This window comes from Chaetodon trifascialis, chromosome 8 (genome assembly GCF_039877785.1).
Source record: "Chaetodon trifascialis isolate fChaTrf1 chromosome 8, fChaTrf1.hap1, whole genome shotgun sequence".
NCBI classification, from domain to species: domain Eukaryota; kingdom Metazoa; phylum Chordata; class Actinopteri; order Chaetodontiformes; family Chaetodontidae; genus Chaetodon; species Chaetodon trifascialis.
Window position 1 is genome coordinate 26893786 of NC_092063.1, and position 25009 is coordinate 26918794.

The following is a 25009-nucleotide window of genomic DNA, read 5'->3' on the forward strand; positions in this document are numbered from 1 at the left end:
ATCCTTTGAAAGTTTTTCATTTGATGGTTAAAAGTCTCTGAATTGGAATCATATTTAGCTTAGGTCAGGTGTGAGAAGAGGTGTAAGTTTATCTGCAATTTTCATGAAACCATATATACAGGTGATTATAACCAGGGCATGTCCTGCAAACACATAGACCAGTGTGGTGGTCCAAAAGGCAAACAAGTACACCGTCCTCTCACAGTAGGGCACTGCAGCCATGACGCCATGTGTTTGTGAGGTGTTCAGGTGCTCTCTGTCTGTCTTACTGCTGATGCTGCTGAGGGCCAACGCTTGAATCAGATTCCTTAAAGTCCAGTTGCTGTTGATCACCCAGGTCTGGTTGAGGTTTGGAAGGCTCTGGTTGTGGTTCCCTGAAGCGAGGTCAGGCTTGTTGTCAGGTGCAGAGGGAGAATAGATACTATTGTTGAAGTTGTTTGGGTGGATGGTGATCTTGGTGTAGTTGGGTGGATATACAGAATAAATATGGTAACTGCCTGAGGATGCAAAGGGACACAATAAATCAATGATCATGATCTCTTCAGCAGTTCACTAGTTATCTAAAAACTTCAACAGATCACATGGAACTAGATAACATCAATCCTCTATTATTAAATCATGTTTATTTTACATAGTTGATGAGAATAAAAAGATATGAAATACATATGAACATACTGAACACCATGAACATGTAGCATTGTATTCATCACATCAGAGGTGTAAGAAACTGACTAATGCTTAATGTCTGTTTTTTAATACAAAAAAATCAACATCCCAATAATGACAATCCAGAGATCAAGTGTGATTTACCAAACAGGAGCCAGATGAAGACAAAGACGACCAGGCTGAAGATGCATACAGTCCAGATCCGGCTGCCCAGCGCTGCTGGACAGAGGAGCTTTGGTAAAGCGAACACGCCCATTATCAGCAGGGCCAGTATCCCACACACCATCACATACACTGGGATAGCTGGTGCTGCTGGACACTCATATATGTACACTGCACCTGTTTACACAAAGCAAAGGGATTTGGAAAACTCAGACAGGCATATGCTGCAAATCTTCAGGTGGAAGAAGAAGACTTAACTGAAATAAATAAGACATAAGGCTGTGATGACACTGTGCATAAAGTATAGTTAACTAGTTCCTTATAGGTTCATGTAAGTTTAAATACCCTGAAACATTCAATTTCCTGGTCACCCGAGGGCACACAAAGGGAAGGAGGCTGTGCTCAGCGTCCCCTGAGGATGAATCCAGTTTACACTCAGCGTCACCATGAAGTCACACTTTTGACTCAGTCAATGAATTCAATTTCAGTGACATTTGATGCAAAATATGGCTGTTTCTGTTTTGTACACGAGGCATCTGAAGCCAACAAAACACATCATCAAATTTGTTAAGCAAAACCAACATTCCCCAACTTAGGCGCTTCACAGCGCTGCCATAGAGTGACTGTAGACTCTTTGTCCTGTTTCCCTCAAATTCAGTCAAAGTGCTACTGTTTGAGTGTGCTAACTATGATGTGTACTACGGCTTTACATCACAATATGTAAAAAAAAAAAAAAAAAAAAAAAAAAAAAACAGTATGTATTCTTAGAGGTAAAATGTGGGTTCAGAGTTTAACTGGGTTTATGTCCCTGAATATTACTCGTTGGATTTGTGGTCAATTTTATGAATTTTATGGCGAAACATATAGAGCAGGAGAAAGAATTTTAAAACATTAAATGCATTATTACCCTTTACCACTTCAAACACAGTGCCTATAAGCTTCAAGGTTTTCAAAGCTGTAAAATGATTGAATCAATTGAATGTTTACTGGATCACTTACCTAGAGTGATCTGGGCAATAGGGAAAGCTGTTACAAAGAGAACAGCGCATCCTAAAGGAGGAAATAAAGAAGGTTAAGATTCAATGTTAATAAACATACTTCTTCTTTCTTTTTTTTGTGATTACTTACCTGTAATAAAGACACTTGCACTAATAAAGCTGCATAACCAGTTCCTAAAGAAGTTCCCTGCCATTCCTACAGACAGCAGGCTGCAGCGATCTGCTGTAAAAGAGAAAGGGAAACTCGATCACCACAGAGAAACAGACTGACACTGCTGGACACTCCAGGAGAGTCACTGGCCTGCTGGTTAGAATACCTGTTTATGAGGTTAAATGAAGAGTTAAGTCTGAGCAAGAAAGGCTCACCACCTGTCTTCTGCTGCGTCTGTTAGAACAAATGAACGTCAGGGTGGGTAATTAGCCAAGTCCACATGTCTCAATTCTTCAGTGTGTCACTAAAGACACACCTCAGGAAGGAACATGTAAGCAGGAATTTTCCTCTGTTGAGTCAATATCACAATATTACAGCAATACTAACACTTCTACAACTACCAGCTTCCGGTACTGATAGCAATCTCATTATCAGGTGTAGAAGTGGAATGGGGAGCCGTAAAAAGGTTTAGACAGAGCCAACAGATGAATTTGATATCACATTCAGATGAATGGGACAGACAGATGTACGGATAGACAGACAGGCAACCCAAAAGCAGCCATGGCTGTCGCCTGTGCAGAGGCATTAAAAAGTCAGCTAACCACTCCTGCCGCCCTCACTGCTAAGTGTTAAGTTGATAACTCTGAACACATGGTAATAACTAAAGGACACTCCAGTGAACATACTGTATCAATGTTTTTATCAGCCCCTGTCTGCACTGTGGCAGCTGAACAGTAAGATATTCAGAGTAAGAAAACAAAGCTGACACATTAAAAGTGAGGGTCTTTCATTCCCAAGGAGCAGATCCAGTGTTGTGGCTTGCAACAGTGCTCGCCAGGAGGCATCCCAATACCGAAGATTGTGTCAGGCTGGCTTTTCCTCATTACAGTTTTAAGTGAGTCAGCATTGCTGCCGGAGGCTGCAGATGATCTGATTAGTGGCATTGCAACACAGGCAATTACACAGCGGTAGGAAAGGAAAGGTGGTGCTGTGCTACGTGCACAGCACCACCAGTAGAGTGTGTGTCAGTGTGTACATCTGTGTATGTGCCTAACATGCCAAAAGCAGACATGATAAGGATTTATCAGACACATATACATTATTTGGATATGACCAGAACACCCTGTGCAAACACATTTGCTCAATGATATTCTTTTTTTTCTATGTGTGACTTGTTCCAACACAAGACAGGCAGAACACATTTGGGCTGAAGAAGAATTACAGAATTTTGAATCCACCTCTAACTGAGCTGAATTATTTCATTATGCATACAAAACACCAAACACAGACAACATCAGCTCTATGTGAACACCACGCACAGCACCCACTCCAAAGAGGTCAGAGGTCAATGAGAGGTAATATAATGCCTGAGGTGTGACCAAAGGCATTATATTTTTGGGTTGTCCCATTCTCATCACAATATCTCAAGGATGCCTTTAGGAAATATCTTCAAATATGGCAGAGACATCCACTTGGACTCAAGGATGAACTCATCATTATGATGGTCAAAGGTCGAGATCACTGTGACCTCACATCCATCCCATTCTCATGAACGTGGTATCTCAGGAACGCCCGAAGGGAATTTTATTCCATCTGGCACGAATGTCCTCTTGGACTCGAGGATGAACTGATTAGCATTTGGTGGTCAAAGGTCACTGTGATCACACAAAACACATTTATGGTCATAACAATTTCCAGAACAATTTAAAACTATTTCCCCTCGGGAATCAATAAAGGAATCCTGAATCCTGAATCCTGAACTCAAGAATTCAATGCTAAATTAACTAAATTTCACACAAATTTCTGATAACATAGAATAATGAGGTGATGGCATGTTATATCCAAAAGGCCAAAGGTCACTCATCATCATAATGATCTGTAGAAATGCTTTTCTGTCCATTATTCAACCCCATAAATCAGGAACAAACAGGCAGATTGGGACCATATTTCATATTTGGTCAGATACTGAATCAGTGACACTAATCTTGCTCTCCACCTTGAAAGCGTGCTGATTGTACAGATCTTCTGTGGCCATATTGTATATCATCTTGATATGTAATGTCCTTTAAAATTATCAAATGACAGGAAGTAAAGGGAGCTTGAATGCAGGTGAAAGCTACAGTGAACCAGTCCATGCTGCCACCTGCTGGTTTCTCCACAATACAATACGCAGCCATAGGAACTCTTCATAGCTCTGGCCATCATCCACAACATTTCCTGGCAAAGACAGTTATGAAACAAACAGCACACACAAAATACAGTCAGTAATAAAACATTTTGTACCTTTGTGTGGAACGTGCTGTAAGACTTTTGAAGTGACTTGATTTACACTCAGAAAGCTCCATGTGAGTTAATGTTTTTAAACACACATTATGTCACTCATAATCACATCATAATTTATTTAATGGTACTTTGGGACCGATGGGGACAATCTGAGCATGAAAAGTCCAGTCTGGCTTGCATCAAGCATTGTGTAATAGCAGTTCTATTTAGACTGCAGCATAATAAGTGGCTGTAGCTTTTGCTGCCGCGCAAAAAAAAAATCTATTTGAGAATATACATGGTCTCTGGATACATAAATATAATACTTTACGGTCAATTTGTTGCTGAAATCATCAAACAGCATTGCGATGTTATTTTCAAGGTGTGTGAAGACTAAGTGGAGGCCAGGGGAGATGGCATCCTGGATCTGTTGGTTGCATACTGGTGAACTGTCTAGTTTGACAGTGAGATGTTACAAATGTCAGAAATTATATCAACTAGTTGGCTGGCATGTGTTCAAGGAGAGGTCAAGGTTTTCCTGGCATCTGCTGTGGATACTGACAGTGGCAGGTCCACTGGAGGTGGAGTTTCGTTACGGGCTTTGTTGAGATCAAACCAAGCATGGATGTTAAGCTCATCTGGTAAAGTCTCCTCCGACGTGACGGGGGCACTCCTGCTTTTGTTGCTGGGGATAGTCAGGATCGTTTGTCACATATCTTTGTGTTGTTGGTGTTGACGTCTCCCCTCTCTGCTGATGTCTCTGCTTTGGATTAAAAAAAAAACACATGGTTTATTGCTATTGGCCGCTTTGTGTGCCCTTCTGGCCCTGGTTTTCGACCCATCCCCCAGAATCTAACAGTAATACCTTTAACATTTCAGGTGTCATTAGGCTTTTATTCAGTAAAAATGGAGGGCTGAATGGGTCCCTCAGATTGTGTATTTAGCTCTTTAATGTCTTAAGTACCCTAAATACATTTTGGTGTAGTCTGTCTATTTATTGTTTTGAATGTACATAAGATTCTTTCATTTTTGCAGCGTTTCATTTCTAGTCTGTGTCAGGATGTCTTCTAAACACGCTTCTCTTTTCTTCTTCTTCTTTTTTTACATGTTGTTGATGCTCCGGTCCTCCTGATCCTGCGCTTCGCTCAGCTGACTCTACGTCACTTCCTGATCTCTTTCCTCCAGGATCTTCAAGTAAGTCCTGTAATGTGAAACATTTTAGGAATCTTTTGCAGATTCCGGTCTCTTGGTGGACGTTTACAACTGCTCCAGTCGGAGCAGTCCGTTTTTAAAGCTCGGTGTGATCCGCTCTCCTCTTCCCTCAGCTGAGCCTCGATCAGCGCTGGTCACATGACAGTTCGTAAACACACACACACACACACACACACACACACACACACTCTGAGCTGCTAAGCAAACACTGCCGCACCGCCTTTCCACCGTCTGAGGTGGGATTGATCCTGAAGGTAAGAGCACTTTTATTCGCAGGTGTGGCAAAAAGTGTTCGCCTGCCAAAAAGTGATCGAGTCGACCACTTTATTGGTCTGCAGCTGCTGTTAATCAAATAGTCCTGACCTGCAAACATGCAGAACTTTATGTACTGGGTAACAGCAAGTGTATGTCTTTATGAAACTTGAACGTTTAGAGTGTTTGCAGTGTAATCAGACATGACATTAGATAATATGTAATGTAATATATTAAGTCCTGTTGTTTCTGATGTTTAGATGTGTTTAATGTCCTTGTTTGGGCATATGTTTGGAAACTACACTGAACTGAACATGATGAATGGGTGGCTTATATGCAAAATAAAGAAATAATCTCTTTTGCAGTCATCCTTATGGCTCTGCATTACATTCCATGCAAGTTTGTGACCAATCCAGTCATTTTTAGCTGTTTAAAAACCAGCAGTTTTTGGCATCTGCTGCTCTTCCCACAAGAACAATGTGGGCTGCGTGCAGGGAGGAGACCAAAGAACAAGAAATCAGAAATCCATTGACCGATTAAAAAACAATCTATGACTATCTGATAACTTGACTATTGATTTTTGATTGTGAAAGATGAGGCTGGAAAGGTTGAAAGGTTCAGTAAATCTCTTATTAATAGACTAGTTGGCGGAGGATGTGCTCATCTTTACTCAAGTGAAAATCAGGCCTACCTAGTATGAAGTTCTGCATGGAAAGGTATTATCTGCTATGTACGTAAAGTATCAAAAGTAAGAGTACAGATTATGCAGTGTGTGCTCTCTCAGTTCAGAGTGATGTGTTATAATATAGAGTGTGTACTTAATTATAGCTAATCATACATTAACATTTAATGTTGTAGCTGGTTGAGGTAAAAACTACTTTTAGCCACTTTATATCCTGTTGCTTTGAGTCATCTGTAGCTATGTATCATATATTCTGAACTGATCTCGTCTTGTGTGTTAATCAACAAAGTAGTATAACCATTAACTGTAGTTGTTTTAATAATTGTAGTTGGTAATAAGTCGTGTAATTTTCACACTGAAAGGAAGTTAGGGAGAAGAATAAAGAAGAATATTATCATTGAGTGTGCTGGTGCAGTCACTGTTAGTACTGTGTCACTGTGCAGATAGTTTTGGTTTGATTTGTCCAGCTTTTGGACAGTTTTAGTTTCTACCACCATCATAATACACTGGTGATAAATGGAAATTAGATGCATTTCGAGCCGCTCATTCTTCCAGAAGAAGCATTGTCATGCCTAGATAATCCTCAGGTCAAACTGTCACCGCGTTTCCCTCAAACTAATTTCTGCTATCATGACAATCCCATGTAACAGTCAACACATGAGAAGAAGCCTCTCAAGTCAGTGTTTCAACCAAGATGCAGCCTGAGAAAAATGCGTCTCAGTGTTAGAATGAATCAGTGATGAGGCAGATTTGGGGCATAGAACACTGGATCTTGTTCAGTTTTTTCTGTTTGTGTCGCTGTAGGCAGTATAGTCTTATTTCAGGTCTTTCACTCTCTCACAAAGCAGTGTCTGAAAAATGAGCACCACGCTCAGGTGCACCATAAAGAGTAAAAGCTGGAGTAGGTGATGTATTTAAAAAGCATTTTTTGTTGTGTTCGGTTTTTTTTTAGTTAGAGTCATGGCACAAAAACAGTGAATACAACAATTTGAAAACACTTGAAAAGAAAGAAGTCAGTGGTGTACTTTGTAACAGACAGTGGACAGGTTACCCATGGAAAACAGCTGAGACACCGAGCTGTGAAGAAAATCCTTAAAACAGCTGACTCCCTTTTGGAGGTTTGTAAAAAATAAACCTCCAGACAGCGAGGTGAAAGCATCACAGTCCACCGTTCACAGAAGACTTAGAGAGCAGAATCACAGAGACTGCACCACAGCAGCAGCGAGAATCAGAAGGCCAGATAGAATGTGCAATAAGAATAAGCACAGAAATGAGTCAGAAAAAGTCTCGAAGAAAGTGGAGAAAGAAGGGATCTACACATGATCCACAGAGTACGAGTTCACCCACGAACATGGTGGAGGTAATGCTTTTCTGTCAGCACTGGGTTTAAAGAGAAGGGCAGTTTTCCAGCACAGCGCCCTGGGCGGTCCCACAACCCTCACCAGAGTAAGACAATGAATCCTAAAATCTCCACTAGGCAGCCACTGGCTTTAAAATATTATATCAGCAACGACTGAGTAAACTAGTTTGTACATTAAGTGACTACAGTTACGGTTCAGTCTCATTTCATGTGATGTAAGGTGCTTTTTTGCTAGTATGTAAAAAGTAAACGGAGGAATGTAATACATCATGCCTTTTCACAAACTGATTTTCATGTTCTTTTTGAAAGGAACAATGTCTGTGGTGAAGCTGGAGGCATGTCGAGAGCGGATTCGCACAGAACTGGACACTGTAGTGGACTTCTGGCTCAAATACTCTCATGATACTGTACATGGGTACTGGAGTTCCACTTCAATGCTTTTGAAATGAAAGTGCTGTCTGCTGATCATGTTGTTGTTGTGTTCAGCTGCAGTGTCCATGTGTTCAGTATCCATGTCATGAACTTGAATCTCTCCCTCCTGGTTCAGAGGCTTCTTCAACTGTATTGGAAGAGATGGAAAGGTCTATGATGAGCTGAAGTATGTGTGGCTGCAGGGTAGACAAGTAAGTCTCTTAGTGATACTGGCTGTGCAATTAGAGTAATCTAGTGTATGAAATGTTGTCACCAGGTGTATGTGAATATTTTGGTTTGTTTCTTTCACAGGTGTGGATGTATTGTCGCCTGTATCGAACCATGGATCGCTTCCACAAGCCTGAAATCCTTGAAGCAGCAAAAGCTGGTGCGTGTGTATGTAAAGCTTTATTCTGCCAGTTTAGCTTGTTGAGTCAGAGCAGATCCAAGTCCGCTAACAAGAACTGTGTGACAATGTCAAGCCACTCCTCACCTAGATATATTGGTTTCCTGCGTGTTCCATGAATCCATATCGTTTCCATGACCCCCTGACCCTCCATCTCGCATCAACACAATGCTTAACTTTCCACTTATACACAAGCAAAAAGAACACCAAATTCACAGCCGATGCGGAACATCAACAGTGTGTTAACGTTACTGAAGTGTCAATCTGTTTGATCTTCACCGTGACAGAGCGGTCCCATCACTGCCTGGAGGTGCGGCACACATGACACATATACTTACTCACACATACACACTTCCTCCTCACATTCACTCATTCCCCATTCCACTATGTTGATATGCAAAGGAGGTAATCCCCATTACTCATAACGGTTTGGCAGATAACCAAGGTTGCACAGATATCTCTGCTTTACTCTTACCACGCCTAAAGTTTCTTGTTACAGATTGTCTACTCACCTCACTGTATTCACAGGCTTCCTTAATCCAAACAGTGATAAAGTTCAGTTACTGTAGCTGTTAAATACTATTGTAACCAGGGTGCAGCCAGGTGGCATAATGGTCAATCAGTCAGCCTGATGGGAGGGCCTCCTCAAAGGTGGAGGAGTCAGTCTCTCTTTAGGGTACAGTGACGGTACCATCTGCTCATTTACACTTCAGTGTTAAAGGTACAATGTTTAAAACATGGGAAAAATGTAAGTGTAAAACATGAAAAAATGAACTGTTATTATGAATAGAATGTGAGGAAGCTCTGAGGGTAACAGAGATATTTACTGGAGTTAGCACGCTAGCCAGCCTCATAATAGTTGTAGTTTCAGCTGGGAGATATATGTCAGTTTGCTACATTTCACAGTTTATTAGACCAGTCTAATAAATAAACAAAATAAACTCACAAAATGCCAAAAAAAAGGAAATATTTTCACCTATTTTAATCTATTTTTCTTTTCTGACACCAGTGCAGGAATGTCACCACAGACACCAGATTTAAAACTGTGGTATACTGAAAAATACAGAGGGATTTACCTGGCAGTGATAGGCTCAATCAGCACAGTGCAGTCCCACACTGCAGTCAGGCACTTAACATAAAGCATTGCATGCCTGAAAGGAGCTATAGGGAACAGTTCATTGGTTCACAACATACAGTACAGACAGCACGATCTGAGTTATTTGAAGGCTGTTTATGGAGATAGCATGCACCACAGAAGAAAATAAAAAAAGGTTTGGAATGTAAAAAATGTGGGAGGGTGTGCAGTGAAAACACTTTACACAAACAGATATCAGATGTCATAAAGCTCTAAAAACATCCCAGAAAACACTGCTGGTAAGGAGAGTGTAGATAGAGGTTCTGCAGCCATGCTGGCAGCTCTGTGAAGCTACACTTAGGCATAGCGGTGCTTTGAGCAAGATGCTAACATCAGCATGCTAACATGCCCTCAATGGCAATGGTAACGTGCTGATTTTTAGCAGTTATGCTAACCATGTTCTCCGTGTGTGTTAGCATGTACTAGTACAGCTGAGGCTCATATGAATGTCATTAATTTTGTATTTGATCATCAACGAAACTATTGTAAACATTTAAATTTTGTCCTGATGGGTCTTGAGGAAGAGTCAACAAAGTGATTAGGAAACATCATCTGGGAACCACAAATGTCTTTACCAAGTTTCCCAGTGAGCCATTTAACAGATGTAAGATAGATGAAAGATATTTCAGTCTGGACAGACCGACATTGCCTCCCGAGAGCAATTTTAGTTCAAGTTATTTTGTATATTCATGCTCCACAGAGGATGAACCGTGTAGTTTTAATTTTAGCCAACGTCCACATTATCAGGTGTAAGATGGCAGCCTTGAGCTTTACTTTCATCTTTCATATGTTATCTTTTTTTTTTTTTTTTTTTTTTTTTTTTTTTTTTCAACTGACCCTTTAGGACCTCAGTAAAATTTTACCTTAACAGTCTGAATGTTCAGATGAGCTGGAGCTTAACATGTTTGTGTGACATCCATTTCACTCATTCATAGCTAAATCTTTGTTACAGATTGTCCAGCACAGTGTACCTTTGTAGACATAGGTGATTAATGAGTCATGATAGTGTTTGCTCTGTACTTTCTGCTAATCATCATCAAGGTACAGTAAAGTGCACATGTCGTCACTGTTGGGTTGAAACCTTGGATCTGCAAAATGTCAGCCTTTACAGAAACTAAGAAAAGCAGCTATGCTTCTAGCTTGACCGCCATTTATTTGTGATGTTAGCTAGAAATATTTTACAGGGTACAGTACAAGGCTAATGGCCGTTGGATATGTGTACACAGAAGTATGGCTTCTTTTAAATGATGTCACAACATGAGCTCAACTAAGATTTGGAGTTTTCAGTGACAAAAATATACTGAAGGAAATTTCCACTGTTCAGCACTTACACCCATTTTTTAAAAAATCCATCACTTAGGCCGCTTGTGAAGGAGCAGCAAACACCGTTCTACCTTCATGTCATTACTATTCCAATGGACAGCTGTTCTCCAGAAGCAAAACTGTGCAAGTAATGTGACTTACAGTGTAATAGCCCTGTCATCATGATAAAGTTGTAATGAATATTTCCAAGTTCCATGTCTGACTGACAGCTCCTTTAACAGGTAGCTGAAGCCAGGAATGTTATGTATTCATATCTGAAAAGGGCTTTCCACTCATGACTCGGATGACATGTCTTTAAGCGGATGTTATATTGTTCTGTTTTTGCCTTAGGGGGTGCTTTCCTGAGACGGTTTGGTCGTGTCTCCAGTGGCAGCAGTGGCCAGTGGAAGTGTGCCTTCTGCTTAACAAGAGATGGTAAAGCAGTCAAAATTCAGAGGACTATATTCAGTGAGTGTTTCTACATCATGGCCATGGATGAACTGAGCAGGGTCACTGGTGACAAGGACATGCAGGTACAAAGACGTTATTAACACCATATTGTTATTGGACATGGGGTAGGAATTGCTTGTTTTTGTGTCATTAGTTTTGGACAGTCAGACCAGATCTCTCTCAGTCTTCCTCTGCAGCCTCTCCATCAACGCAGCAGGCCAACCCACTCTCTAATGTCAATGTTCAGTTTAAAAACTGAACATAAACAGTTTGTGGTGGTGGGTGAGACAAACTCTATGCATACGCCCAGTTCCATGGAACCTTATTATAACAAAGAAAAGCAAAACAAATGACACCCACCATTTTTATATGTTTTGTTTTTGTCTGCTTTTTTTCTTTATTTATTCTCAAATCACCTTTATTTACAAGGAATTTTATAAACATCTGCCACTGTGACAGAGCTATCAAAATTTCCCATCTTCCTCTTTGGAAGACAAGAGTGTGCAAACTAAATTGGAAAATGACATGGTGGACACCGAGGTAGGCTCCCTCACTTGCTTTTGGGACAGCACATCTGCCAAAATATTATTCTTTCCCACCACATGCTATAAAACCAGACTGTATGGCTGTAAATCCAATGCCCACCTGAACACTCAGCGTGGACTTAATGAACTTGGCTTAGAAAGCCAGTGGATTGTTGTCCATGTATACCACTACCTCTCAAGCTGAGACACACACATACAGTTCAGCTTGACCACCAAGACAAACTCAAAGCTTCCTTCTTCATGCTTGAATAAGCCTGTTTGTTTAGCTTCTCAGATAGATCAGATCTCAATAAACTACTGGTCTGTCCAGTCCAGCTGGATATACTTCCAGTCCAGTGTCGCAGCTTCCACAATAAGCTTGAGGTGGTGCATGAGAACTGGGAGAAAGCAACACAGAGTCACATGGCAATGTGGTTTTCACCCCCCTAAAAGCATGCTTATAGGCTTCTGTTCAAACATGCTTGGCAGCTTTCTTAAGGTTAGTCAATGAGTCACCAACCACAGAAAAGACAGGTACAAATCCTTGAGAGAATGGCTTCCACTTTTTCACAATGAAACATCACTCAGCATTCTTTAATCCGCCTGATGCCCAAGGTAGGTTAGTTGCACTTCCAAATTCACCACCTGCTTCTCGTAACTTCTGAGAGAGCTGCTGAAGATGTAGAAGGTGCTCGCGTGATCTACTGTACACGACCACATCATAAATATAGGTAACCACTGATCTCAACCCATATGTGATGGCATTCATCCGCCACTGAAAGGTAGCAGTTGCATTCCTCAGTGCAAGAACATTACAAACATACAGGCCATCAGATGTCACAAAGGCTGAAATCTCCTTGGCTCGTGGGGTCAGAGGCATCTACCAGTACCAACTTAGATATAACCTCAGCTCTCCCAACCTTGTCTTTGTACTTTTCCAATCTGGCAATTGGGAAAGCATCAGCCTTAGCTTAACGATTCACTTTACTATTGTCAATACAATGTCTTGATGTATAATCTGATCATGAGAAAAGCACCACTGAAGAGCTTCACTCACTTAGCCTATATAAACTTTGCAATTTGGACGCCTGTCTAAGAGAGACAGATTCACACTGGGACTATTGTGTTGTGACACACTGTAGATGTTACATGTACCGGCTTTGTGCTACATTTATGTTGATTATGCAAGAGGATGTTGAAATTCGCCAAGCTATGTGAAAAACTACTATTTTTCACATTGTGAAATGTCTGTACCTGTAGGGCATAACTGGCTCCGGTTTAAAGTCTAAAGCCATGCAAGCTGCTCCGTGAGGCAGCAGAGCAGTGCTGTAAGCTAATGAAAATGCTAACATGTTGAGGTCAGCAGGTAATGTGTACATGGTCACCATCTCAGTTTAGTGTGTTGGAAGACTAGCATTTGCTAATTAGCATTAAACACAAGCTGAGGCTGATGGGAATGTTCATTAGTTTTACAGGTATTTTGTCATTAACCAAATTATTAGACAAATATAAAAGCTGCTAGTGGTGGTGAAGGAAAACTCAGGGGATCGCAAGTTATTAGGGTTCATCTGCTTGGCACCATTTATATCTGTAGCAAATGTTTGCCAAAGCTTATAGCAGATGTTCATTTGCTTGTGACCTGATGTTTTTGCTAGATGAAAAGGCAGGAGATCATTGAGTCAATGGCACTCATGAACATGAATGCCTGAACCAAATTTCATGGCTGTCATGAAAAAATAAGAGGCAGGTCTTTATAGGTACTGCACAGTTACACTGAATATAAATGTCCTTAGTATGGTATTCATTCTAGATTAATGTTGCAATGCAGAGTCAGCACCAGTTTGTTTAAAAAATCATGCTTTATGTGATCTTGAAGCCAACTGTTATGTGGGCATACTGTACACACTTCACCAGTGATTCACCTTACATGAGGTTGAGTAATACAAAACTTTTTCTGGGTAAATACATCTGAACATGCTTGACCCCTATACAAACGACCTCCCATTCCCATATTATCACACCATCTTTCTGATAGGCTGGCCTCTGCTCTTTTGTATTGCTAGCTGGAGGCTGAACAGATGATGGAGCAGCTGATCTACTGGGTTCAGGTGGACTCGTCAGGCCTGGGCAGGCCCCAGCTTCCTGGAGATCTTCCCACCAACAGCATGGCAGTTCCCATGATGCTGTTGTGTCTGGTCCAACAGCTAACTGAAGGCCGGGGGCAGGACGTGGTCCAGAAATATAGAGAGCTGGGCAGCTGGTGTGTACAGCAGATTCTACAACATATCCAGGTACGGACACATATAATACAACTGATGCGTTGTCGCTAATGTGAGTACAAGTATGGTTTCATGAAGTGATGGGATTAAGTGAAGTCAGTTTGTGGTGTACATTCAGCAAAAGCTGAGGTATGGCTAGGTCATGTTATGCTGTAGCATCAGCACTGTAGACAAAAAACACAGCTTGAAAGAATATTTTAGACAAAATGTATCTTTTGAATGTCAAATACTTCTCCAATGAAAGTCAGAAGGTGTGCCTGAAAAGCTTGTATCTTCTCTCAACTGTACTCAGCTTGGATTCAAAGCAGTTAGAGCCCGGTCACACCAGAAAATGGCACAGTTCATTGGCACGTCTTCACAAAACAGGTGGTGCTAGACTTGATGATGTAGTTACTCACAGGATTAGTTGGTGAACTACTGTATGTGTGAACATGGGAACATGATATCACAATAACTTTTCAAGCCGACATCATGGAAGTACTGTATTTAGCTCTGCTCGGGAGAAACAAGGAGAGCAAGCTCATTGTGCAAGCTATAAATTTTTAGCTTTGGTAAGGCAACTGCTTTGAAACACAGCAAACCAAACAATTCACCTTTCAAAGCACCTTGATCTATCTACCTATTGAACAAAAGCCAGAAGTTAAAATTTCACTCTTCCTCAGTACTTGAAAATTGCCCAGTAAGTGCAAGCTCTTTGCTATGATGAATGTACAACTTCCTATTTCTTCTCTTGTAACTTGACACAGAGAGACGGCACAGCTATCTTAGAGAATGTGTCACTGGAGGGAGCAGAGCTGCCGGGTTGCCAGGGCCGACTGCAGAACCCAGGTAAACTGCCTGCTGACCACAGCACAGTGAGCGCATGGGAAAGCTTGGGTTGAGCTCTTCTCCGGTTCTTTGTTGCCTACCTCAACATTTTCCATTTGACTTTGGTCTTCCCCACATGCTAACTCATGCTGACTCAGGCCATGCCCTGGAAGCAGGCTGGTTCCTGCTTCAGGTCAGTGCAGAGCAGGGAGATGAGGAGCTCCAGAGGACTGCCATTGACAAGTTTGTGGAGCTCCCTTTTCAGTACGGCTGGGATAAAGAACAGGGTGGCCTCTTCTACTTCCTGGATGTGGATGGTTACTGCCCCACACAGGTGAATCAGTCATATGCGTACACGTTGGTGTTTTCCTTGAGGCAGTAGATGCTGTTGCATTTTGATTGTAATGGTAGATATTGTGTGTATTTGGTTCATCACTAAGTTTTATACAATCATCAGATCAGGCTGTCTGATCCTGCCTGTGTGTTTGAGCAGTTGGAGTGGAGTATGAAGCTGTGGTGGCCTCACTGTGAGGCTCTCATCGCTTTCCTGATGGCCTACAGTCACACAAAGAGGCCAGAGCAGCTGGAGAGATTCTTTCAAGTTTATGAATACATCTTTAGTCATGTGAGTTTACACTACAGTGCCAACAAGGCACATTTTTCATTGCTTATTTTAAGGAATCGTTCAACATTTTGGGAAATACATGTATTCTCTTTCTTTTCGTGGTAAACCTAGCATAGAGTAATGACTGGAAGTGATGGGAAAACAGTTAGCCTGGCCATAGTTAAAAAATACACCCACCAACACCTATGATTGTGCCTTGTTTGTTTAATCCAAACACAAGCAAAAATTTAAAAAACACAGTTTGTGGGTTTGAGTTGTTTGAGATTAAACAAAACAGGATTCATCCACTCATTTCACTCTGAGAATTAACTATTCCTTTAACCATCCACAGTCATACAAACCAGCTCACTTCAAGACATTCAAAGATCACATATACTGTACTTTATGCAGGTGACTCACAGTAGATAGAACCTTGAAAGCTTGCTAAATTTTGGTTTTGTGAATATGCAAAACATATATATATATATATATGTGTGTGTATTTCAGTACACTAATATACTGTGCATGTGGCTCTGTGCAGTTTCCTGATGCTAAGAGTGGTGAGTGGTTTGGCTATTTGACACAAGAAGGGAAAGTGGCATTGGATTTTAAAGGAGGCCCCTTTAAAGGTAAGACCATGATTGAGATGCAGAATTGACTGAATGCTAAAACAACAGAAGAACAAATTACCACAAAGTTGTTCCCTCACGGTGAACATAGAGCCTAGCTTTGCTGGTAGGATAATTGTTTCTCTTCTCCTCTGCAGGGTTCTTCCATGTGCCTCGCTGCCTGTACATGTGTGAGCGTATGCTGGATAATCTGCTGGTAAACAAGGACTGAGCATTCTTCTCTGAATGTTATAGTAATGGGATATAATCTGATTTGTGGGTCTGTTCATTAAAGAAATTCAAAATAATCAGGTTATAAAGCGAAATTGCACACATTCCCACAAATGCATTGCTGTAAAGTTACCTGTGCCATCTCATGACATACATCCAGTCACTTAATCATGTTTTTCATACTTTGTATCCACCTGATGTTCGGGATGGGCCATAAAGAAATTTCTGTCATTGTTATGGTGATGTATTTTATCATGGTATTTCAAAAATAAAAGGGACTCTACTCAATATATTATTTTGCTTCTTTTCACTCTATTAACAATGTAAGGCAACTCATCTTAGGAAAAAAAAAAATATTTCAAAAAATGGATGTGTAGGCCAACCAAACAATTTTATTTAAGTTCAACACTCAGTGTACCACAAGCATGTCTATCAAGTGCATTTACATCCAGGAGTAACATATACACATACCCACACAGCACACACCAGAGGGGCTTTCCTCTAGAAAACAAAACCAGCAGAGCCTGTGTTACATTATGAAGTGTGGAGACAATATTAGCTCTGTCTATGTGAGAAAACACATATATCAGAATCAGAATCAGAATTCCTTTATTGATCCCTGAAGGGAAATTGTTTTTGTTGCAGGTGCTCCTTACAAGGATAGAATTAGAATAAAATTAGAAAAGATAGAAAAGAGAAAGAAAAAAAAAATATATATATAAAGCAAATATCCATCCATCCATCCATTATCTATACCGCCTATCCCTTTCGGGGTTGCGGGGGGCTGGAGCCTATCCCAGCTACAATGGGCGAGAGGCGGGGTACACCCTGAACCGGTCGCCAGCCGATTGCAGGGCCACATGCAAAGACAGACAAACATTCACACTCACACTCACACCTACGGACAATTTTTTAGAGTCATCAATTAACCTAATGAGCATGTTTTTGGTCTGTGGGAGGAAGCCGGAGTACCCGGAGAGAACCCACGCATGCACGGGAAGAACATGCAAACTTCACACAGAAAGGCCCCGCCTGACCCGGGGATCGAACCGGCAACCTTCTTGCTGTGAGGCACGCGCACTACCTGCTGCGCCACCGTGCAGCCCCTAAAGCAAATATGAAAAACAAAATATTTATATTGAGAATAGATATATATATATAAAACAAAATATATATACTGAGAAAAAATAAACAGAGTGTATACAGAAGGATGTGCAAAGTTGAATTTGGTCAAATATGTATCAGTATAAGTGAAAAGTCCAAGGGCCATTCAGAGGGAGGAGTTGTACAGGTTGATGGCCACAAGAAGGAATGATTTCCTGTGGCGTTCAGTGTTGAGTTTGGGTGGGATGAGTCTCTCACTGAACGTACTCCTGTGCCTGACCAGCACATCATGAAGTGGGTGTGAGACGTTGTCCAAGATGGTCCGTAGCTTAGTCAGCATCCTCCTCTCTGACACCACCGTCAGAGAGTCACACTCCATCCCCACAATGTCACTGGCCTTGTGGATCAGTTTGTTGAGTCTGTTGGCGTCTGCCATCCTCAGCCTGCTGCCCCAGCACGCAACAGCGTAGAGAATAGCACTTGCCACCACAGACTGATAGAAAATCCTGAGCATGGTCCGGCAGATGTTGAAGGACCTCAGTCACCTCAGAAAATAGAAACGACTCTTCCTGTAGAGAGCGTCAGTGTTCTTTGCCCAGTTCAGTTTAATTTCAATATGTAACTCCAGGTACTTGTAATCCCCCAGAATGTCCACACTGACCCCCTGGATTGAAACGGGTCACCGGTGCCTTGGTTCTCCTCAGGTCCACTACCAGCTCCTTAGTCTCTGCCACATTTAGCTGCAGATGGTTCTGCTCACACCACGTGACAAAGTTGTCCACAGCAGCCCTGTACTCATCCTCATCACCCAGATTCAGTTCATTGGCCCTGTCAATGCTGCCTTCAACTCCTCTGCTGTTGGTCATTCTGAAGCCAGTGATGGTCCTCATACCACTCCAGACCTCTCTCAAGTTGTTCTGCTTCAGTTCCTGTTCCTTCAGTACATGTAACCTTCAGTCCTCTGTATCGATATAAAATGTGTATAAACAGTTTCTCACATCCATCCTACTGTGCTGACTATTTAATTGGCTTCAAATGAGGCTTAATGATCACAGCTTCTCTTCACTGTCCCTCAGTATTAAATATGCCAACATTGCTCCAGCATGTGGGTCTACTATACTATTACTTTCATTATTACTAGCCACACTACCTGTATGCTATCACAGCCACTAGTAAAGGAGATTATGTTTCATATTCTAACACTTTTACCACATTAATGACAGTATTGAAAAATCCATCTCTTTGCAGAATGTAACACTGGTGATGGTGACGAAACTGGTGTACCACCCACCTCTACCCAACGTCTTGTGAGATGAGAAGATATCCTACCATCCATTCATTCATAGAGTTCACATTATTAACCATCTTCCCATAATGAATTAATCTGTTCAGTTACTGAAATCTCCACATAACGGGAAAAAAGTCCAGAATACTTAATATGACAGTCTTGCATCAGGGCTAACAGTTGGACATTTACACTCACACTGACACCTGTTGACAATTTATATCTCCCACTTTACCTGGCTGGATGTCTGCAGATGGTGAACGGAAACCCATGCAGGCACAGGGAGAACCTATAAACCCTGCCTCATAAAAAGACATTAACACAAACAAGCAATATTTTATGTCAAGATGTGCATTCTGCATGCATACTGAACTTCTGGGCCAGATGTTTTAAGTGCATATATCTTTACATCCTATTCATTCCAGTTTAGTTAAGTTTAGCAGAGTAGCTAAAGCAGCTTACTAGTTAGTGTTCTAACATACTGGTGAACAACAATGTGTATTACAGATCAATTCAAGCTACAATATCACTTCTTCTTTTTGCCCTACCTGTCTTACGACTTCCACAGTGGATTTACCAACTTTTGTTACTGTCTGTGGACTGGTACCTTTGCCTTAATCCTATACTATCCTATATATAATCCTATAACTCTAAAGCTACCTGGTCCTGACAGTAGTATAGCCCAATTCCTTCATGAAGCTTTGATTGTGGACTTTCTTTTCTAGTGAGTGACGGCTCTCTCACCTGGCTAGCTTAGCTAGTGCTAGGATTGTTTTTAGTCTGGTTTGCTTATTGCTATTGCTAGTTGGGCTCTGAAATAGCCAAACGTCCTCATGGCTCTTTAAGATTAAGATTAAGATAAGATTAATCTTAATCTTAGCCAAACGTCCTCATGGCTCTTTGTGGACACTGCCTGCTGGCATGCTCACATTTACAAGATGACAGTCTGTTTGAGGAGGATCTCAACGTTTCCTTGCAACTGTTCAAGCCTAACACCTCTACACATTGGGCTCCTCCTGCAGCAGCAACAGAGGCGCCAACCATTCATTGAGTGCTCAGCCTCTGTTGCACCCAACAATGTCACTCTTCCCTGGTCTGGTCCTGCCACCACTGGAGGGGATCCAATCCTTTCAGTGATGTCCTGGCTTCGGGTGACGACACATGTCCCCTTCTTGCAGATAAACCCAAGTCTCAAGCCTGCTCCACTCCCTGCAACTTGGAGATGTGGGTCCTGGTCAGTGGCAGGGGTTGTCCTAAACACTCCCTCCTACCATTTTCATCTGAATCTCTTCAGCTAAACAATAAATTCCAAGGACAACAGGGATGGACTGCACTCTCCGTCGTCGTTTGGCCCGGCTCCTTCAACCAGAGTGCTGCTCTGTCTACACTGCCTGACTGCCACTCATTTGAACCATCTGGAGGAGTCTGTGCTTGGCTTGGCTCCTGCTGTTTGTCAGGACTCCACTGCTACTGCTCCACCTGGTTGCCTGCCCTCTGCCATCACCTCAGCTTCCTGCAGTGCTCATAGTTGGTACATCTATGGTCCAGCATGTAGTGGTATCTGAAGAAAGAATGTAGACATGTAGAAAGAATTACAGTACTCCCCAGATTTAAGCCTGGTGGCCAAATCTTCTGCTATCCAGGTGTCTGCATGAAATACATTACATCCACCCACAGTTTTGGGGTCAGTATCTTGCCCAAGGACACTTCGGCATGTGGAAACAGAGGCCAGGGATCCAACCGCTGACCTCTGGATTGGCAGACTACCGCTCTACCTCCTGAGCCACAGCCACTCCCTGCCCTTTGTTTTAATGAAGTTCAGTCACTTATACGAGCTCCACGTCTGGAGGGCTACTGCAGGAACAGAAATATCCCCCTTGTTGACAATTTTGCTTTTTTTTTTAAACAGGACTAGATGGACTCCACTCCTCCCCGGAAGGTTCATGCCCCTTATTAACCAATGTTGAATTGACTTTGCACTCCTGTTACGTTTTTACACCCTGACCTGCATTGATTCCACCTCATTTTATCTCCCTGACTTCATACAGTATTCCTGTTACGATGATGCCTAGATGTAATAACCACTACCCTATACATTCTGTGTTCTCAACTACTGGTCAGGGAATCTGATCAGTCTGCTGTAGTAATTTCAGTCCACCTAAGACCCTTTGTTAGAGCTATTTTTTCTATTGTATTATTTTCTATGTGTGTTATCTTTGGTATTTACCCCTGTTGCCCAGTAGGTGGTATGTGGAGTAGGGGAATGTTCAAATAGGTGATGCACTAATCACAATCAGGTGTGTTGGTAGCCGGTAGAGGCAAACAGTTTTTTGACCGTCGTCTGTGTTAGCATCACCTGTGTGAGCGTCGCCATTTTAATAGTTTTGGTTTAAATGCAAGTTATCACGTGTATAAGTGCATTATCGCTGTCTGCGAATGGCTCTTTGGAGTATAAATACACTTTAAGTATGGCTGTACACACGTTTGGACTGTGAATTATTCACCTTACACGCTGCCAAAGGAGACATGTCAATTTGGCAAGTACCGGTATATCAGCTCCTCCGTGGCTTGTAGGTTTCATATTTTTGTCACTGCACCCTTATTCCAGTTGCTCTTTTAAAAATCTCAGTATGTGTCTAATAAATCTTTCATCCTCAATGATCTAATTACATTCTATAACCCAGACTTCCTATTCCTTACTGAGATGTGGCTTAAATCTGGGGAGTGCAGTCTGGCTTTCATTACATGTACAGTACTGAGACACAGTCCTTTACTGAGAATAATCATTATGCCTGTAGAGAAAGGTGAATACACTGATCATGCCATTTTACTTGATAAGTGTGTAACTGTGTTCTGGAACAGCTTTAAAATTGTTTCATTCCTATTTGACAAAACACCAATTACGTGTCCTCCTCTGCTGTGGTTTCCCTCGGGGTCAGTCCATGGACTAGTTCTTCTTTCACTGTACATGCTTCCTCTGGGTCATTTCTTCAGCCCCTTTCAGGACGTGTCATATCACTGTTATGCTGATGATACACACATCTATTTCTCAGCTTAACCCAATAACCTGAATGAACTGTCCTCCCTAAATCCTGGCAAAACTGATTTTTTTTAACTGGTCCTGATAACTTTTCCTCTGCAGCTCATCAGTTTTTTGGTCCATTTCACTCAAATATCAAATCTACCGTTAAAAATTTTGGTATTATATTTGATCAGTATACTTTTGACCAACATTTTACTAAATTTGTTCAGTCAGCTTTTCTTCAGCTAAAAAAATTTGCAACAATCAGATGTATGTTGTTTCTACAGACTATACTAATATCCTCCTGAGACCCAGCCTATTCATTTGTGTCCTCTGTAGTGGACATTTGTTTTTGGTCTATATCTTTTGACTCATTTGAGCTACCCTACTAAGTCCTGGTGTGCTCAGTAGAGCACATCCTGGCCTTTCCAATGATATAAGTTTACTTTCATGCTGAGACGAAATGGAGACTGCAGCAAAACACAAATGGCAGGAAAAGAGAAATGGCAAGTCAAATATTGTTAAGATATTGTTGTTGTTGTTTTTTGTTTACTATGGTAATCATATTTATATTTATATATTTATTTATATGATATATATTTATATTTTCTTGTATATGAATATGTCAGGAATAAATCAAATAAATAAATAAATTGGAGTCAGAGTTCAGTTAAACTTTTTGTAAGGAAAAATAATAGCAATTGTATGAATGTTTAATAATGCCAATTTTGTTCAGCAGTTCAACAAAAGATAGAGGCCCGTTCAGTTTCATTTAAAAAATGGATTGACAGATTGGAAATGGATTGTTTTCTTGTCAGCCTATTATGATTTTGTTGTGTTATGGTAAAATCGTTTTGTTGTCCACTACAGTGGACATGCTGGAAAATCTAAAATAAAAATATTTTTTATAAAATTCTAAATTGTGAGTTGTTGTTTTAGCACCAAAGAGGAAGGAAATCACACAAAAAAATTTAATTGAAAGATATTTTTTTCCCTTGGTTCTCAGGAGGATACATGAATTCACACTTCATTTTCTCCCACTTGGATCACTGTAATTCTTTCTACGTGTTCCACTTCTTGGCCCCTCCAATCCCTTAATCTCTGCCTTTTATTCATCCCCTGCTCTAACTGCAGAACAAAAGGTGAGTATGCTTTTGCTGTTTTAGCCCCAGACCTCATCTTCCCCCATCTTCCAGATTTATCGAATCTTTGGACCATTTCAAGCAGTTTCTAAAAACAAATTTTATAGGCAAGCCCTTTTATAGATCTCCATTCTGGGGCTTTTCTTTTTCTTGGGGTTTTTATTGTCTGTTCTGTCGCTCTGCTGTATTTTATATGGTATTATAATTGTAACATCTTTGTCCATTCATTTATATTTTTTGGTGTGTGGAAAGCACTTTGCAACTGTGTTTTAAGTGCTGTAGAAATAAAATTCTATGTACTGATATGACATACATACAGAGTTTTTTGTGGGGATCTACAGTTTTCCTCTCTTTTTCCTATTGTGTCTGTCGTATGTTTCAGTGTAGCACTTGGCTGACAGATTTGATCTGGCCTCTCCTCTCCTGAGCACAGCTGCTCACTATCAGACAATCAAGACTCACCTGCTCACTTGCTGTTTCCACCCAGTATTGGGGTGCATTTCATTACATAAATTGGTCTCCTCGTCTCCTCCACTCGCTTCCTCTCCTCGCGTCTTAGCTCCGCCCAGCGAGGACATGAAAGAGGGATGCGAGGAAGGGACGTGAGGACGGAGGAGACGAAACACCGAAATGAAAAATCCTTGCTCCACAGCATCAGTCCGAAGCGACGTCAATTACTGATGACGTTTGCACAGCTGTAAAAGCTGTAAAACGTGATATTATGGTCAGATCTGCAGTCAGACTGTTCTACTCCTGATTGCCAGGAGGTTTCAATTATATGCCGTTAGAGGCATAACAGAGGACGGCTGTGTGGTAGATTAAACCAACAGCCTTGTAGCCTTGCTTTAAAAAAAAAACGTAAATATATACCAAGAATTTTCATTAATTTCTTGGTGACAGATACAATTGTTAAAAGGACACAGTTGAAACAAGAATCAAGATTACATTTGTGAAGACCTGCTCCCGCCATGATTCAAACGTGTGCCACATACGACACGCCCCTTAAATAATAAAAGACTTCCGCGTAGGCTACACCGGTGTATCCTCACTCTGATCTCCTTCAGAAGCCTCCTCTCTCCTCGCTCCTCGTCTCCTTCAGGTGCATTTAAACAATTGGAAGATCCTTCATCATGGCGGAGGGGAAACGACTTCCGGGTCGACGAAGGAGAGAGGAGACGAGGAGGCACAATTAAATGTAATGAAAAGCACCCTTGGAATTGGAGGGTCTTTCGATTACAGCAGGTAGTGCGCATGCCTCAGAGCAAGAAGGTTGCCGGTTCGATCCCCGGGTCGGGCAGGGCTTTGTGTGAAGTGTGCATGTGGTTTGCATGTTCTTCCCGTGCATGCGTGGGTTCTCTCTGGGCATCCCAGCTTCCTCCCACAGACCAAAAAATATGCTCATTAGGATAATTGGTGACTGTAAAATTGTCCTTAGGTGTGAGTGTGAGCATGAATTGTTTGTCGGTAGATTGTCGGTATATTGCCCAGGGTTTACCCCGCCTGCAGCCCCCCCGCAGCCCCGGAAAGGGATAGTCAGGTATAGACGATGGATTGATTGATCAGGGGATAAAAAAAAAATACCTGGGGAGGGTGCAGAGGGAAATCGTGAACTGAAAATGCGAACAAAACAATGTCACAACAATAGGGGGAGATTAACCGATGAACGAAACCACTTTTTACAGCGGAAACAGAACATGTAATGTTTTGGCGGATGTTAGAGGAAAAGAGCATTCACAACATTAATGGTTCTAGAGCACCGGGGTTTGACAACACTACTGTATGCATATCGTATGGCGTTCCGTGGAAATAGACGCCGGGAAAAAATGACAATTATGTTGACCCAAAATAAACAGTTTGTGCGTAAAATACGCACTAATCGGCGATCTTAACTTCAAAACAAAACAGAAATTGATTTGCTACGTTGAACGCAGCCTCTGTAACAGACCGGAAGTTT

At 41.5% G+C, this 25009-nt stretch overlaps 2 protein-coding genes across 2 annotated transcripts; one reads left to right on the forward strand and one right to left on the reverse strand.

The window, feature by feature from the left end:
* LOC139335479 (uncharacterized) lies at positions 1–2470 on the reverse strand. Its single transcript, XM_070969100.1, has 5 exons — positions 2193–2470; positions 1957–2049; positions 1828–1878; positions 811–1005; positions 1–497 (listed from the first exon to the last, which is right to left on the reverse strand). Exons 2-5 carry the CDS (start codon positions 2018–2020, stop codon positions 55–57), a joined length of 753 nt encoding a protein of 250 aa, XP_070825201.1. The 5' UTR covers positions 2021–2049; positions 2193–2470; the 3' UTR covers positions 1–54.
* A 2926-nt stretch (positions 2471–5396) lies between these two features.
* On the forward strand, positions 5397–16793 carry renbp (renin binding protein). Its single transcript, XM_070968436.1, has 11 exons — positions 5397–5705; positions 8055–8160; positions 8293–8368; positions 8469–8544; positions 11351–11532; positions 14037–14264; positions 14999–15080; positions 15218–15393; positions 15553–15684; positions 16205–16292; positions 16430–16793. The coding sequence occupies exons 2-11, from the start codon at positions 8060–8062 to the stop codon at positions 16501–16503; spliced, it is 1215 nt and encodes a 404-aa protein (XP_070824537.1). The 5' UTR covers positions 5397–5705; positions 8055–8059; the 3' UTR covers positions 16504–16793.
* The last annotated feature ends 8216 nt before the right edge of the window (positions 16794–25009 follow it).